General features: G+C 39.3%; 1 protein-coding gene across 1 annotated transcript; it reads left to right on the top strand.

The window, feature by feature from the left end:
* Nucleotides 1-10,138: 10,138 nt before the first annotated feature.
* Nucleotides 10,139-14,939, top strand: arl2 (ADP-ribosylation factor-like 2). Its single transcript, XM_046850633.1, has 5 exons — nucleotides 10,139-10,349; nucleotides 10,500-10,610; nucleotides 13,584-13,746; nucleotides 13,852-13,932; nucleotides 14,437-14,939. The coding sequence occupies exons 1-5, from the start codon at nucleotides 10,285-10,287 to the stop codon at nucleotides 14,569-14,571; spliced, it is 555 nt and encodes a 184-aa protein (XP_046706589.1). The 5' UTR covers nucleotides 10,139-10,284; the 3' UTR covers nucleotides 14,572-14,939.
* Nucleotides 14,940-15,187: the final 248 nt, after the last annotated feature.

Raw genomic sequence — 15,187 nt, 5'->3', positions numbered from 1 at the left:
AAAAAAAGTTGGGACAAGGCCATGTTTACCACTGTGTGTCATCCCCTCTTCTTTCTATAACAGTCTGCAAACGTCTGGGGACTGAGGAGACAAGTTGCTCAAGTTTAGGAATAGGAATGTTGTCCAGTCTAATACAGGCTTCTAGTTGCTCAACTAGTTGGTCTTTTTTGTCACATCTTCCTCTTTATGATGCGCCAAATGTTTTCTATGGGTGAAAGATCTGGACTGCAGGCTGGCCATTTCAGTACCCGGATCCTTCTTCTACGCAGCCATGATGTTGTAATTGATGCAGTATGTGGTCTGGCATTGTCATGTTGGAAAATGCAAGGTGGTCCCTGAAAGAGAGGACGTCTGGATGGGAGCATATGTTGATCTGTAGAACTTGGATATACCTTTCAGCATTAATGGTGCCTTTCCAGATGTGTAAGCTGCCCATGCCACACGCACTCATGCAACCCCATACCATCAGAGATGCAGACTTCTGAACTGAGTGCTGATAACAACTTGGATTATCCTTATCCTCTTTAGTCCGGATGACATGGCGTCCCAGTTTTCCAAAAAGAACTTCAAATTTTGATTTGTCTGACCACAGAACAGTTTTCCATTTTGCCACAAGCCATTTTAAATGAGGTTTGGCCCAGAGAAAACGCCTGCGCTTCTGGATCATGTTTAGATATGGCTTCTTTTTTGACCTATAGAGTTTTATCCGTTTCAATGTTTTTTGTTAGGCCGTAAATCCCCCTCCCACACACTTTAAACACACACAGAAAACATTTGCAAGAATACAGTAATTGTATTTTTTAATACATTTCATTATTTCAACATAAAAACTATTCCCTATAAATGTTTGGTCTATCGTGCTATCTGCGAGAGACCGGGAAAGAACAAATACAATACACAAAAGTGAATTAAAAGTGTGTTAGAGATTAATAGGAACACATTTTAAAATAAAGGGCTTTTTAAATATTCTGCATTTATGGATATAACACTTTAAAACTGCTTATGAAGTTTTTAACTTCATTTTCCACAGATAAATTCAGTTGTTTTGTATGCTTTGCTCGCAGTGGTGGACAGTAACGAAGTAATTGTAATTCGTTTCTGTACTTAAGTAGTTTTTTTTTGCGTATCTGCACTTATTATGCATCAAATAATACTGAAGTATTCCCGTTTGGGTAGACTTTAACTTCACTACATTTTTATGTAAAATATCCTACAACTCAACTACATTTCGCAAAACAAGGCATTCCTTTTTATTTATGAGTGGATAAACACGCAGCAAGCCACGAATCAGGGTCAAGCATACGCTGTTTTAAACTTGTTTTAATGGCATGGCATCTTGCTGGGGGCCGGCACGGGGCGTCCACATAAATAATTTTTTGTTGTTGTTGTTGCTGTTTTTTACCGCTCATTTGCACAGTCGCATCAATTATTATATCATGTAATCATGTTGTGGTAAGGGTAGGGAGCAGGTTGGGAAGAGCCTGGAGAGGGGGAGGTACGTGCTGGAGAGAAGAGGAATGAAAGTCAGTAGGAGTAAGACAGAGTACATGTGTGTGAATGAGAGGGACGGCAGTGGAGTGGTGCAGTTGCAGGGAGAAGAGGTGGAGAAGGTGGAGGAGTTTAGGTACCTGGGGTCAACAGTGCAAAGTAATAGAGAGTGTGTTAGAGAATTGAAGAAAAGAGTGCAGGCAGGGTGGAGTGGGTGGAGAAGAGTGGCAGGAGTGATTTGTGATAGTAGGGTGTCTGCAAAAGCGAAAGGGAAAGTTTATAGGACTGTGGTGAGACCTGCGATGTTGTATGGATTAGATACAATGGCATTGAAGAAAAGACAGTGGTGGAGCTGGAGGTAGCAGAGCTGAAGATGTTGAGATTTTCGTTGGGAGTGATGAGGATGGACAGGATTAGGAATTGATTAGAAATTAGGTTTATTAGAGGGACAGCGCATGTAGGACGTTTTGGAGACAAGGTGAGGGAGGCACGATTGAGATGGTTTGGACATATTCAGAGGAGGGACATGGGGTACATCAGTAGAAGAATGCTGAGAATGGACCCACCAGGAAGGAGGAAAAGAGGAAGGCCAAGGAGGAGGTTGATGTATGTGCTCAGAGAAGACATGCAGGTAGTTGGTTTGATAGAGGACAGAGTAGTATGGAGACGGAGGATCCGCTGTGGCGACCCCTAATGGAAGCAGCCGAAAGAAGAAGAAGAAGACTTAGGTTATGCTGTTGCCTGATATGCTTTACACATAGAGCAACGATATTTCTTTTAGCTTGCATAACATTATCATTTATTTGTGTTGTAGTTAAACAGCACTTATTGATTTGGTTACCTTAAAAAAAAATGATGTCATAAAGGATTTCTGTGATTGAACTGAATAAATGTTGTATGTATCGTATGTGTACAATTAGCCAAGTAGTTTTATGGTTCTTGGTTCTGAGAGTTTAATAAATTGTGACGTGTGAAATTATTTGTACATTAAAGGCATCGGGGTAAAATTTATACATGAAATGGAGCTCAGAAATGTATCCAAATATGTGGACTGCTCTAATAACATGTAGCAAGCAGAGAGGAGCTTCTCTAAGCTGAAACTAATCAATGTGGGAGACATTTGGTCATGGCATGGTTCACCCAGGGCATCATTTAATTTGCCTACAGCACCCATGGCCTTATTTGCGTGTTGTTTCTTAAGTTGATGAAAAGAAGGATTTTGGCTTATAATCATTTATAAAATATCAATCAATGTTTGACTGATTAATATCATTAAATTAATAGATGGTGTGTTAAGAGCAACATGAAATTCTTACCACACAAAACTGCGTTGATTAAGCAAAGATTCTTGTGATAAAAATGATAATAGGAATATTATAGCCATAATAAATCATATTAAATATATTATTTAAAAGCAAATCCTTTTGTACTTTTACTCAAGTGAAAGTTTAAAGGGAGCACTTTTACTTATACTGGAATAATATTTTACCTACTGTATCTCTACTGTAACTCAAGTACAAGCTTTGTGTATTTGGTCCACCACTGTTTGCTTGTGTGTTGCAGGATTTCTTAGCTGTTTTTTCTAGTTCTCTTTAGCCTTGTGTATCTTTTATTTACACATGCTTAACTTTAGGGGTTTTCCTTTTTTATATTTGTGCCCTGCCTATGTTCTGCCTAACTGATCATTGACTATAATTTCTCCTCCTGGAATATCCCCTGTCCTTCTCATTGTACTACTTTTCCTGCTCTAAATCACCCACTATGACAACACAGGATGGATTGCTGGATAGCTAGATTGGATCAGGTAGAATGGGGAAAACACAAAAATTTCCAAAAGTACTCAAGAATGTGAGCTGCATTCGTGGAAGGCACTGGTAGATTAGTGTTTAAGGTGTTGGACTTTGAAACAAGAAGGTTGTGAGTTTAAACCCCGGCCTAACAAAAGGCCTTTAACCTTCAAGTGTATAAATGAGAATGTAATTCCAGTGATGAACAGTAATGAAGTAAATGGAATTCATTACTGTACTTAAGAAGCTTTTTCACGTATCTGTACTTTACTGAAGTATTTCTGTTTGGAAAAACTTTTACTTTAACTTCACTACATTTTAAAGTCAAATATATGAAGTTTTTTACCCAACAAAATTTTGTGAAATCAGTCATTCCATTTTATTTTCATTTATGAGTGGATAAAAACTTAACTGGTCAAGCATGCAGCAAGCCACCAATCAGGGTAGAGCACGCACTCTGTTTAGAACTTGATATGATTGGCACATGGTGGTATCTATTTAGCACGAGCATCCGTGGCTTTGTTTGCATGACTTTTTAAAGTGAGTAATCCCCTGTTCAGTTACGTAAGAAAAAAAAGTGGATAAACGAAAAAACGGATAAACAGACGCCGCCCCAAAAAATCTATTTTATGTAAACTGTACTGTACTGTATTAACATTTTGCTTCATTTTATAACTAATAATTAATATTTTTATTTAATACATTTTATTACTTAAACATAAAACTCTATAAAAACAATTCCCTGTAAGTTTTTTGGTCTATTGTGCTACTAGCGGGAGACAAGGAAAATCAGCTAAACAATTTAGTGACGTGGCAAATGCAATTCTGCGATAAACCAGGGGCACAAGAACTTCGGTAAAGCGGGGGATTGCTGTAGTTAAAAAGAAGGTTTTGGGCTCATGAAAATTTTAATAAATATCAACCAGTGTTTGACTCATTAACATCATTCTAGTAATAGATTGGTGTGCTAAGTGTAACATTAGAGTCTCTTCTTCTTCTTCTTCTTCTTCTTTCAGCTTCTTCCATTAGGTGTCGCCACAGCGGATCATCCATCTCCATACCCCACTGTCCTCTACATCTGCCTCTTTCAACCCAACTATCTGCATGTCTTCCCTCACCACATCCATAAACCTTCTCTTTGGTTTTCCTCTTTTCCTCCTCCTGCTGGCTCCAATCTCAGCATTCTTCTACTGATATACCCCATGTCCCTCCTCTGCACATGTCCAAACCATCTCAATCTCGCCTCCCTCGCTTTGTCTCCAAAATGTCCTACATGTGCTGTCCCTCTAATAAACTAATTTCTAATCCTGTCTATCCTCGTCACTCCTAACGAAAACCTCAACATCTTCAGCTACCTCCAGCTCCACCTCCTGTCTTTTACTCAATGCCACTGTCTCTAAACCATACAACATTGCAGGTCTCATCACAGTCCTATAAACTTTCCCTTTCACTCTTGCAGATACCCTACTATCACAAATCACTCCTGCCACTCTTCTCCACCCACTCCACCCTGCCTGCACTCTTTTTTCACTTTTCTAACAAACACTCTCCATTACTTTGCACTGTTGACACCCAGGTACCTAAACTCCTCTACCTTCTCCAGCTCTTCTCCCTGCAACCACACCACTCCACTGCCCTCCCTCTCATTCACACACATGTATTCTGTCTTACTCCTACTGACTTTCATTCCCCTTCTCTCCAGCACGTACCTCCAGATCTCCAGGCTCTTCTCAACCTGCTCCCTACTCTCACCACAAATAACAATATCATCCGCAAACATCATAGTTCATGGAGACTCCTGTCTGACCTCGTCCGTCAACCTGTCCATCACCACTGCAAACAGGAAAGGGCTCAGAGCTGATCCTTGATGCAGTCCAACCTCCACCTTAAACCAGTCTGTCGTTACTACTCCACACTTTACTGCTGTCACACTGTCCTCATACATTTCCTGCACCACCCTCACATACTTCTCTGACACACCTGACTTCCTAATACAATACCACAACTCCTCTCTCGGCACCCTGTCGTACACTTTTTCTAAATCCACAAACATACAATGCAACTCATATGACCCATAACTGCTATTAAATTCTGATAAGACAGAGATTTTGCTCATTGGCCCAAAAACCAGTACACAGAAGCTCCAGCATTTCAACTTGCATTTAGATGGATGTTCTTTAACTACTAGTTTAGGGGTAAAAGACCTGGAAGTTATTTTAGACAGCAACTTGTTTTTCAAAAATCATATCAACTATGTTACAAAAACAGCCTTCTTTCACCTTAGAAATATTTCTAAGCTAAGAAACATGTTATCTATATCTGATGCAGAGAAGCTTGTCCATGCGTTCATGACCTCCAGAATAGACTATTGTAATGCATTACTAGGTGGATGTCCTGCATCATTGATAAACAAGCTTTAGTTAGTTCAGAATGCGGCAGCCAGAGTTCTCAAAAGGTCAAGGAAATATGATCATATAACCCCAATCTTATCGTCCCTACACTGGCTTAGTTTAGAATCGACTACAAACTACTGCTTCTTACTTATAAAGCACTAAATGGTTTAGCTCCCATGTATCTATCCAGTCTTTTAACACGCTACAATCTGTCACGCTCCTTGAGATCTCGAAACTCTGGGCTTCTAGTAGTTCCTAGAATAGCAAAGTCCACTAAAGGTGGTAAATAATTTTCACATTTAGCTCATAAACTTTGAAATAGTCTTCCTGACAGTGTTCTGGGCTCTAAAACACACTCTCCCTTTTTAAGTGTAGATTAAAAACGTATTTTTTTACCAAAGCCTACACATAACATACGACACATATCATAAACTTGTGCTCCAGTACATCTAATCAAATGTACATTATCAACTTGTGCTGTTAATATCATGAACAGAAGCTACGCTAATTTCTCTCCACTGCTTCTCTTTCTCTCCCCATCCCGAGGCATCCTGAGGTTGCTCCACCTCCAGTCACGTCCTACCTCATGAAGATTATGGACCTTTAAAGAAATAGATGCGGAACTCGCAAACTTCCCGTACCATCTAGAGACGTACCAGGGCCAATTGGATCCCACTTCATGTGTGAAGTTTTGACATTGGACCTCCTGGAGTGTTTAAAAGCTCTGGCATGGAGAAGCTGGTGTTGGATCTGTGATAATCACAAATGTTGAGCTATTTTATGAGTTCCTCAGTATCTCCTAGTTTTATAACCATAGGACTGTAGAAGACTGTAGAAAGAACATTACTCATAATCTTATACTCCAGTGTTCATGTTAGTTCTCACTCTACAGTGTTCTGTATTGTTTAAAGATTTATGATCACACTCTTCATCTCACCCAAATGAGGATGGGTTCCCTTTTGAGTCTGGTTCCTCTCAAGGTTTCTTCCTCATAATATCTGAGGGAGTTTTTCCTTGCCACAGTCACCATGGCTTGCTCATCAGGTATAAATGCACACCAATCACCTTAACTGTTGATTTCTGTAAAGCTGCTTTGAGACAATATCTGTTGTGAAAGGCGCTATAGAAATAAACGTGACTTGACTTGACTTAAACTCCTTCTGACCTTCTCTATATTTCTCATATCAACATTCTTAAAGCAAATAATGCGTCTGTGGTGCTCTTTCTCGGCATGAAACCATACTGTTGCTCACAGATGGTCACCTTTTCTCTCAGCCTGGCTTCCACTACTCTTTCCCATAACCTAATGGTGTGACTGATCAGCTGATCAACATTAGAGTCTATTCAAATATACTTAATTGATTAAGCAAGAGTCTTTGACAAAAATAGGAACATTATAGCCATAATAAATCATAGTACTTTGGAAAATTAAGTAGAAGTATTTGAAGGCAAATGAAGTGTATCTCTACTATAACTCAAGTACATAGTTTATGTACTTTATCCACCACTGTTAGTATGTAAAAATTTAATTGTGCATACTAGAAAATTTAGTGTGCATACTAGACATTTAAGTGTGTATACTAGAAATGTAAGTGTGCATACTAAAAATTGTCATTATACAGTAAAACTAGAAAGTAGCCCGAAAATGACTCAAGTATAGTAGCGAAGAACATTTACTCAAATACTTTACCCCACTGACCAAAATAAGACAATGACAGTATAACCTAAGTAATATACAGTTATTAGCCTATTTCATGAAATGCTTTATCCTATAACGCATGCACATCTTTATCCCCTCTACTTCTTTACTCTTTTTTCTGAATTGGGCTTCTTAGGGTTTAGACCCTTTTGGTCATCAATTTTTTTTTTTTTTGGATTTAGCTCTCCTTACTGATGTGACGTCACTCCAGGACTTGCCATTCTCCCACTGGAAACCCTGAAGGATGAGGTGACGTCACTCCGCTCCTCCTTATAGAGTGTAGGATTGAGGGAAGTTCTCCGGGTGGTGGCTGCGCGCTCCCAAGTTTTGCCAAGTTCATAGACCATGACATGATATAATAATTGACAAAGCTGTTATTCAAACAAAGGGAGGATTTAAAAAAATGAAAATAAAGTTTAACATCGTTACATTTATATGTTTGTATAAATGTGTCTCTCAAAAATCATAAAAGACAAGGTGTTTCAAAACTTTGGACAGGCACTGTACACTTAAAATTCAAATATTCTAGTGTGTGAAAATACACATAGCTCCATTTTGTTTATATGTACCTTCCTGGTTTATATGACAAACTATTTAAAAGCAAAAGCATTAGTAAATTGGACAGTGAATGAATGGAAGAAAGTTCTCTGGACAGATGTCCAAATGTGACATTTCAGGCTCTAACACAAGAGCTTGTGCATGACAGAGAAAATGAGAGATGATGTCAGCAGACTTCCTCACACTAAACATGAATGCTTAACGGTTTGGGGTTGTTTTGAAGCAGGGAATTTTGGAGAGTTATTCTGGGTGAAAGGAATACTGAACCAAAATGGCTTCCATTCCATACTTCAACACCATGTCATTCTGTCCAGACTGCGGCTAATTGGAGCCAAATTCACCACAGTTAGAGGTGTAAAGACTTCCTGACTTGTGTAAAAGAATGGTTTCACCTTACTGCAAAACTTACTCTATTACAAGTTATAAGTCACCAATTCCAGTATGATTTGAGTAAAATGTAGAGTATGTGACTTGAACAGTACTTGAGTATTTGACTCATATTGAATGTAGGTAGAAGTAATAACTACTTTTTACTTAAGTACATGTCCGAGCCAATACTTCTTTATTTTCACTTAAGTAAAAAAGTATAATCAGTACATAAACTTTTACCTGAGTATTTTAAAACATGAGTATCTGTATTTCTACTTAAGTAAAGGATGTGTGTACTTTTGCCACCTCTGCTAAATTACAAATCAAATTGTACACTTCAACACTGCATTAACCATCAACACAACAGCCTCTTCAACATGCCAGAATGAATCAGGTCAACAAGTTGTTCGAAAAAAAGACCAAGTATTCATGCAATCTTTCAAAAATCAGTGGTGCACAGTAACGAAGTAAATGTAATTTGTTGGTGTACTTAAGAAGCTTCTTTACGTATATGTACTTTTTTGAAGTATTTCCATTTGGGGAGACTTTTTTGCCCAATCATTCCGCACCTTTTCAGCACCATGAGCCTCTGTCTGAATCTCACACTACAGTCATTCTCCTTCAGTTTCCACCATCTTATTCTTTTTTTCAGTCCTCACTCTCCCCCTCTTCTTCACCTCCAAAACCATCCTACAGACCACCATCCAATGCTGTTTAGCTACACTTTCCCCTGCCAACACCTTACAGTCTCCAATCTCCTTCAGGTTGCATCTCCTGCATATAACATAGTCCACCTGTGTGCACCTTCCTCCACTCTTATACGTCACCCTATGATCCTCCTTCTTCTTAAAATAAGTGTTCACCACTGCTATTTCCATCCTTTTAGCAAAATCTACCACCATCTGCTCTTCCACATTCCTCTCCTTAAAGCCATACCTACCCATCACCTCCTCATCACCTCTGTTCCCTTCACCTACATGCCCATTAAAGTCTGCCTCAATCACCAATCTTTTATTCTTGGGTACAGTACACTCTCCACCACTTCATCTCACTCCACAATTTTTCTTTCTCCTCTATATCAAAACCCACTTGTGAAGCATAAGCACTGATGACATTTTTCATCCCCCCATCAAATTCCTGCTTCACGTTCATGACTCTATCAAAAACTCTCTTCACCTTCACTACTCTCTTACTGTACTCTTCCTTCAGGATCACCCCTACACCATTTCTCTTTCCATCCACACCATGAAAGAACAGTTTAAACCTCCTCCAATGTTCCTGTCCTTACTCCCTTTCCACTTGGACTCCTGAACACACAACATATCCACCTTTCTCCTCTCCATCATATCAGCTACTTCTCTCCCTTTACCAGTCATAGTACCAATATTTAAAGTGCCAACCCGAACCTCCAATCTCCTACACTTCTCCTTTTCCCTAAAAGTGCACTGTCTTGTGCAACCCCAAAGGCTGTGTTTTGAGCTTGTTAAAAGATAATAATCTTAAATCTAGCTTGGAAATTAGTGATAACTCTGCTGTATCTCTAGGTGTATTTCGATTACACAGTAACCACAAGATGGACCCAGATTCGTTTTGTGTACCAGCTGTTTAAACTGAGTAAATCCCTGATAGCCGCCAGGGGGCAGTGTGGAGTCAGTGGGCTAAATATGCTGCGACAGTGTGAACGCGTTTCTGTGCTGCTTCAAACGATCCTGTCCGCAGACACGCCCTGAGGGCTCGCGGTGATTGGTCAATTTTAGAGGTAGGCGGGACATACTGCAGACAACCAGTCATTTTCTTCAGGCTGGTTTTCGTGAAGATTCGTGTGACCAATAATGTTTGAGGATGTTGTCGTCAAAACAGCAGCACTTCCTGGTTTGAAGAAAGCGGCTGCGTCGGAAAGGAGGGATGCTTCTTTCAAAACCGAAAAGATAATTGATAACTGATTTTAGAGATAGAAAGTGTTATTATATTTGGCTTTGAGAGATTTACAATGGGGTTATTGACGATACTAAAAAAGCTGAAACATAAGGAGAGAGAGATGCGCCTACTGATGCTGTATCCTTAATGAGCTCCTTAGAGCTTTGCCTCATGGGTCCCTTTTACCCAAAGAATGTGTATGTTTATGTTTTGCTGAATTATTCTGTTTATATAAGTCATATAAGTTGACGTGCTTTTTCTTCTCCGGTTCCTTAACTAACGGATTAGTGGACTGGACAATGCTGGAAAAACCACCATACTGAAGAAATTCAATGGCGAAGATGTCAGCACCATTTCTCCCACATTAGGATTCAACATAAAGACACTAGAACACAGAGGGTAAATCTCAATAGATACACATTCACATATGCTCTGTATATCATAGATAAATGATTTCATGACACAATTGTCTATTTAGAATCATTTGAGTCAAATGTCATAAAATTATACTGTAGATCAGTGGTTCTAAAAAGCATAGCTTAATAGTTTTACAAGATGTGATTATATACATTTAAATAATGTTTTTAAAATACATCAACAATCAGGTGTGTGGAAATTATTCATTTTATTATTTCAAAGAGTTCTTTAAAATGTGATATGAGATTTCCAGCTATGGTAAGAGCCAATACATGTAATAAAATGGATCTATATTATAACTACAGTGCGTTCAGAAAGTATTTACTTGTTCACGTTTTGTTGTGTTGCAGCCTTTTGCTAAAATGCTTTCAATAATTTTACAATTATATAAAATAGAAAAAAAACTGATATCATGCTGGCAGATGCTTTGGTTAAACATTTAAAATGTAGATCAGGTGCATCCCTTAAAGTATGCACACTAGAATTTTAAGTATGCACACTTGAATTTTAAGTTTGCATACTAGAAATGTAATTATACAGTGCCTGTTAAAATTTGAGAAATTTTTGAGCCACGTATTTTCCTTTTGCTTGGATGCAACAAATGCGGTAAAAGCAAAAGCATTCGAAAATTGGGCAGTGAATGTTTGGAAGAAAGTTCTCTGGACAGATGAGTCCAAATGTGCCATTTCTGGCTCTAACACAAGAGCTTGTGCAAGACCAGGAGAACGGATTGTTTTGATAGACTGAGGTTGAGATTGAAGAAAGGCGATGCAAAATTTCTGCTGCTTCAGCACCCAACATAATTGTTAAATGGAAAAAGTTCAGAACAGCCAGTAGTGAGAAATAGGGGAAGTCATCCTTGGTAAGAACAGTGACCAAGAACCTTGTGGTTGACCTCCTAAGAACATGTGAGGAGATGGGAGTAACTTTGTAGAAGGTCAACCATCATTTAAACACCACTAATTTGGGCGTAATAGAAAGCTGAATATATGGAAGCCTTTAATTAGTGCAAATTTTTGCACATTTTGAACTTTGATCTGGGCTTTTATGGGGTTTTTTTTAAGGAGAGGTTTGTTCAGGTCTAGGAAGAATCCAAACATATTCCATTTAAGAATTATGGAGGTGACTGTGACATTTCTTGGTAGCTATAACCACATCTCTGCACAGTCATGTCTCTGCATTCTGCATGTGACCACGGCATGGCTTTGGGTTTCATTTGATCATGTTTCCGATATACATTATAATCATAGCTGTTAGACCTTATAGACAGGTATTTGCCTTTCCAAATCATGTTTGACCAATTCAATTAGACAACAGTGGATTGTAGCCAAAGTTTCAAAACATCTCAAAGATGATCCACACAAATGGGCTGCATCTAATTTCAGGTGTCATAACCAGGAATCTAGCTAATATTTATAGTAGTGTGATATCTATTGTGATTTCTATCTAGTGTGATTTTTTTTTTTTTCTCTCTTTACCAATTTGCCAATAATGTTTTTCTAAAAATCTAGTGCAATTTTTAAAATTTGTGTATTTTAAATTATATATTTAGTTGTTTTGTCACATCAAGACTAAATTTATTACTTTCAAAATCAATCAATATTCAAATACATTTGATGCTAATCAATATTTGACACTGCTGGGCTTTCTTGTTGATGGAGCTGGTGTTCCACAGTAGGCTGTGACTCATCGTTCTTGCTGATGAGACCCACCACGGTCGTGTCATCTGCGAACTTGATGATGTGGTTGAGCTGTGCATTGCTACACAGTCGTAAGTCAGCAGAGTGAACAGCAGTGGACTGAGCATGCAGCCCTGAGGTGCACCAGTGCTCAGTGTGGTGGTGCTGGAGATGCTGCTTCTGATCTGGACTGACTGAGGATTTCCAGTCAGGAAGTCCAGGGTCCAGTTACAGAGGGAGGTGTTCAGGCCCAGTAAGCTCAGCTTTTCAATCAGGTGCAGAGGGATGATTGTGTTGAATGCTGAGCTGAAGTCTATGAACAGCATTCGTACATATTAGTCCTTGTTGTCCAGGTGGGTGAGGGCCAGATGACAGGTCGTGGAGATGGCATCGAGAGGGTGGTAGCTGGGTCATGGCGAGCCTGTCGAAGCATCCCGATGGGTGTGAGCGCGACGATAGTCATTGAGGCAGGAGACAGTAGACTACTTCGGCACGGTAACGATGGTCGTCATCTTGAGGCACGTAGGAACAATGCCGCTGCACAGGGAGATGTCAGTGAAGACATTTACTAGCTGTTCTGCACATTCCCTTAGCACTCTGCCAGGAATGTTGTCTGGTCCATCAGACTTTCGTCTGCATAGAGTTTTCCTCATTTCAGCTGTGGTTAGACAGAGCACCTTGTCACTGGGAGTAGGGGTGGTCTTCCTCGCCATTATGTTGTTCTGCACCTCGAACCAGGCGTAGAAGTCATTCAGCGCATCTGGGAGAGAGGCATCATGGTCACAAGCAGGTGAAGTTGTCTTGTAGTTTGTGATCTCCTGTCCTGGCAGTGGCCCTGGATTTTCTTGCCGTGACTGCGCTTCGCCTCTCTGATGGCACGGAACAGTTTGGCTCTCGCTGTCCTTAAGGCCGTCTTGTCCCCCGCTCCGAAGGCGGAGTCTCTTGATTTTCACAGCACACACACCTTGGCGGTCATCCACGGCTTCTGGTTGGAGCATGTAGTGATGGTCTTGGAGATGGTCACGTCATCAATTAATAAATTTGTTGTTCCTATTGAATGCCATTGTAACTTTACAGGACTTGGGGAAATGGGCCAAATCTGTACCTGAATCGCTAAACCCATCACAAACATTTCAGTATAAACATATAAAATGATGTTTCAGAATGAATCTTTCCATTAATTTACTCAATCTCACCCATATCTCCTACAATTGTGATATCTACCGTTATATATATTTTATAAAATTTTTCCCCCTCAATTTTCTTCACAAAAAAGGTTCAAGTTGAACATCTGGGATGTGGGGGGTCAGAAGTCACTGCGGTCGTACTGGAGGAATTATTTTGAGAGCACAGATGGACTGGTGTGGGTGGTGGACAGTGCAGACAGATTAAGACTGGAAGACTGCAGGAATGAACTCAGTACACTTTTACTGGAAGAGGTGAGAAAATGACCCTAGTTCTATTTACTATAAGTATTTAAAAAAACCTTTTGGACTGATATTACAGCCGCTGTTGTTTTTCCTCACCTTCTATTCATCTACCAGAGACTAGCAGGAGCCACTCTCCTGGTGTTTGCCAACAAGCAGGATTTGCCTGGGTCATTGTCTAAGGATGCCATCAGAGAGGTCAGTATTTCTTTACTACTAGCCCCGGATAGTTATTCCCTTACTGGGGGTTTGGTAGCTCAGTGGTTAAGATACTGGGTAACTGATTGGAAGGTCAGGGGTTCAAGCCCTAGTATAGCCAAGGTGCCACTCTTTGGCTCTTAAACAAAGGCTCTTAACACTCTGTGCTCCAGGGATTCTGTATCATAGATGAGCCTGTGCTCTGAGCAAGCTGGGATATGCGTAGAAACGAATTTCACTGTGATGTATATGTGACAAATAAAGGCTCATTAATTAGCTTTGATAAAGGAATTTAGTAGTTTTCATTTTTGTATCAGTCTATTTAGTACTTAATGTATATATAGACAGATTCCAGCTGTGGCACTTATTACATTTTATCCAAAACTGATTTTATATGTAGTTCTGAACACCACAGTCATGAAACACCATGTTTCAATACAGGTGTATTTTATTTATGACTTTTAGAGCAAAGGGAAACTCTTAACAAGCTCATTGTTTTGACAGGCACTAGCTCTGGATGAGATTAAGACCCATCACTGGTGTATATTAGGCTGCAGTGCACTGACGGGAGAGAATCTCCTGACAGGTGTTGACTGGCTTCTGGACGATATCGCTGCTCGGATTTTTACAGCAGACTGACAAAACACCATTACATTTAAAAATGTACAACTACAATGGTGTTTCTACAGTTATCACCATCTTCTCTTCCGTTAATAACCCTGACCAGGCACCATAGGCTGTGTGGTAATGTTTCCTTTTAGAAAGAGACATTTGTTTAATGTTGCCTCATTTCTATTACCCACATAAAAGGCTAAATGGTTCATGTGTTAAGAGCTAAAATGTTCAAACTAAACTGTGTGAAAGCCAAGATGCTTGTGTTGCAGCTGTTAATGTCTAAAAGGAACATTCATGGTTTCTGAATTTTGTTTACCAAATGATTTTGACTTGCTCCTGCACTGCTTGTGTAAAAAAAAAAAATGAAAAAATAAAAAGGTTTAAAAAAATAAAATGCATTAAAGTGATTTACTTGATATTTAGTCTTTGAACACCTTTCCCAGAGCTTTTCTGGTCTCCAGCTCTTCCTCAATGAAGGATTCACAATATGAAATTAGTTTCATTACAGTTTATAGAGACCAGTAAGAAAAAAAAAAAAACTGTCAACCTATTGAACAAAATCTCTACTTGTACATGGGTAAAACTGTCACAAAAAATATTGTATAGTACTGGTACCAGAAAAATATAGTAACAGTATTCA

This window comes from Silurus meridionalis, chromosome 6, assembly GCF_014805685.1.
Source record: "Silurus meridionalis isolate SWU-2019-XX chromosome 6, ASM1480568v1, whole genome shotgun sequence".
Taxonomy (NCBI): domain Eukaryota; kingdom Metazoa; phylum Chordata; class Actinopteri; order Siluriformes; family Siluridae; genus Silurus; species Silurus meridionalis.
Note: the sequence above shows the minus strand (reverse complement) of the source record. Positions and strands in the feature narration are given on the sequence as shown.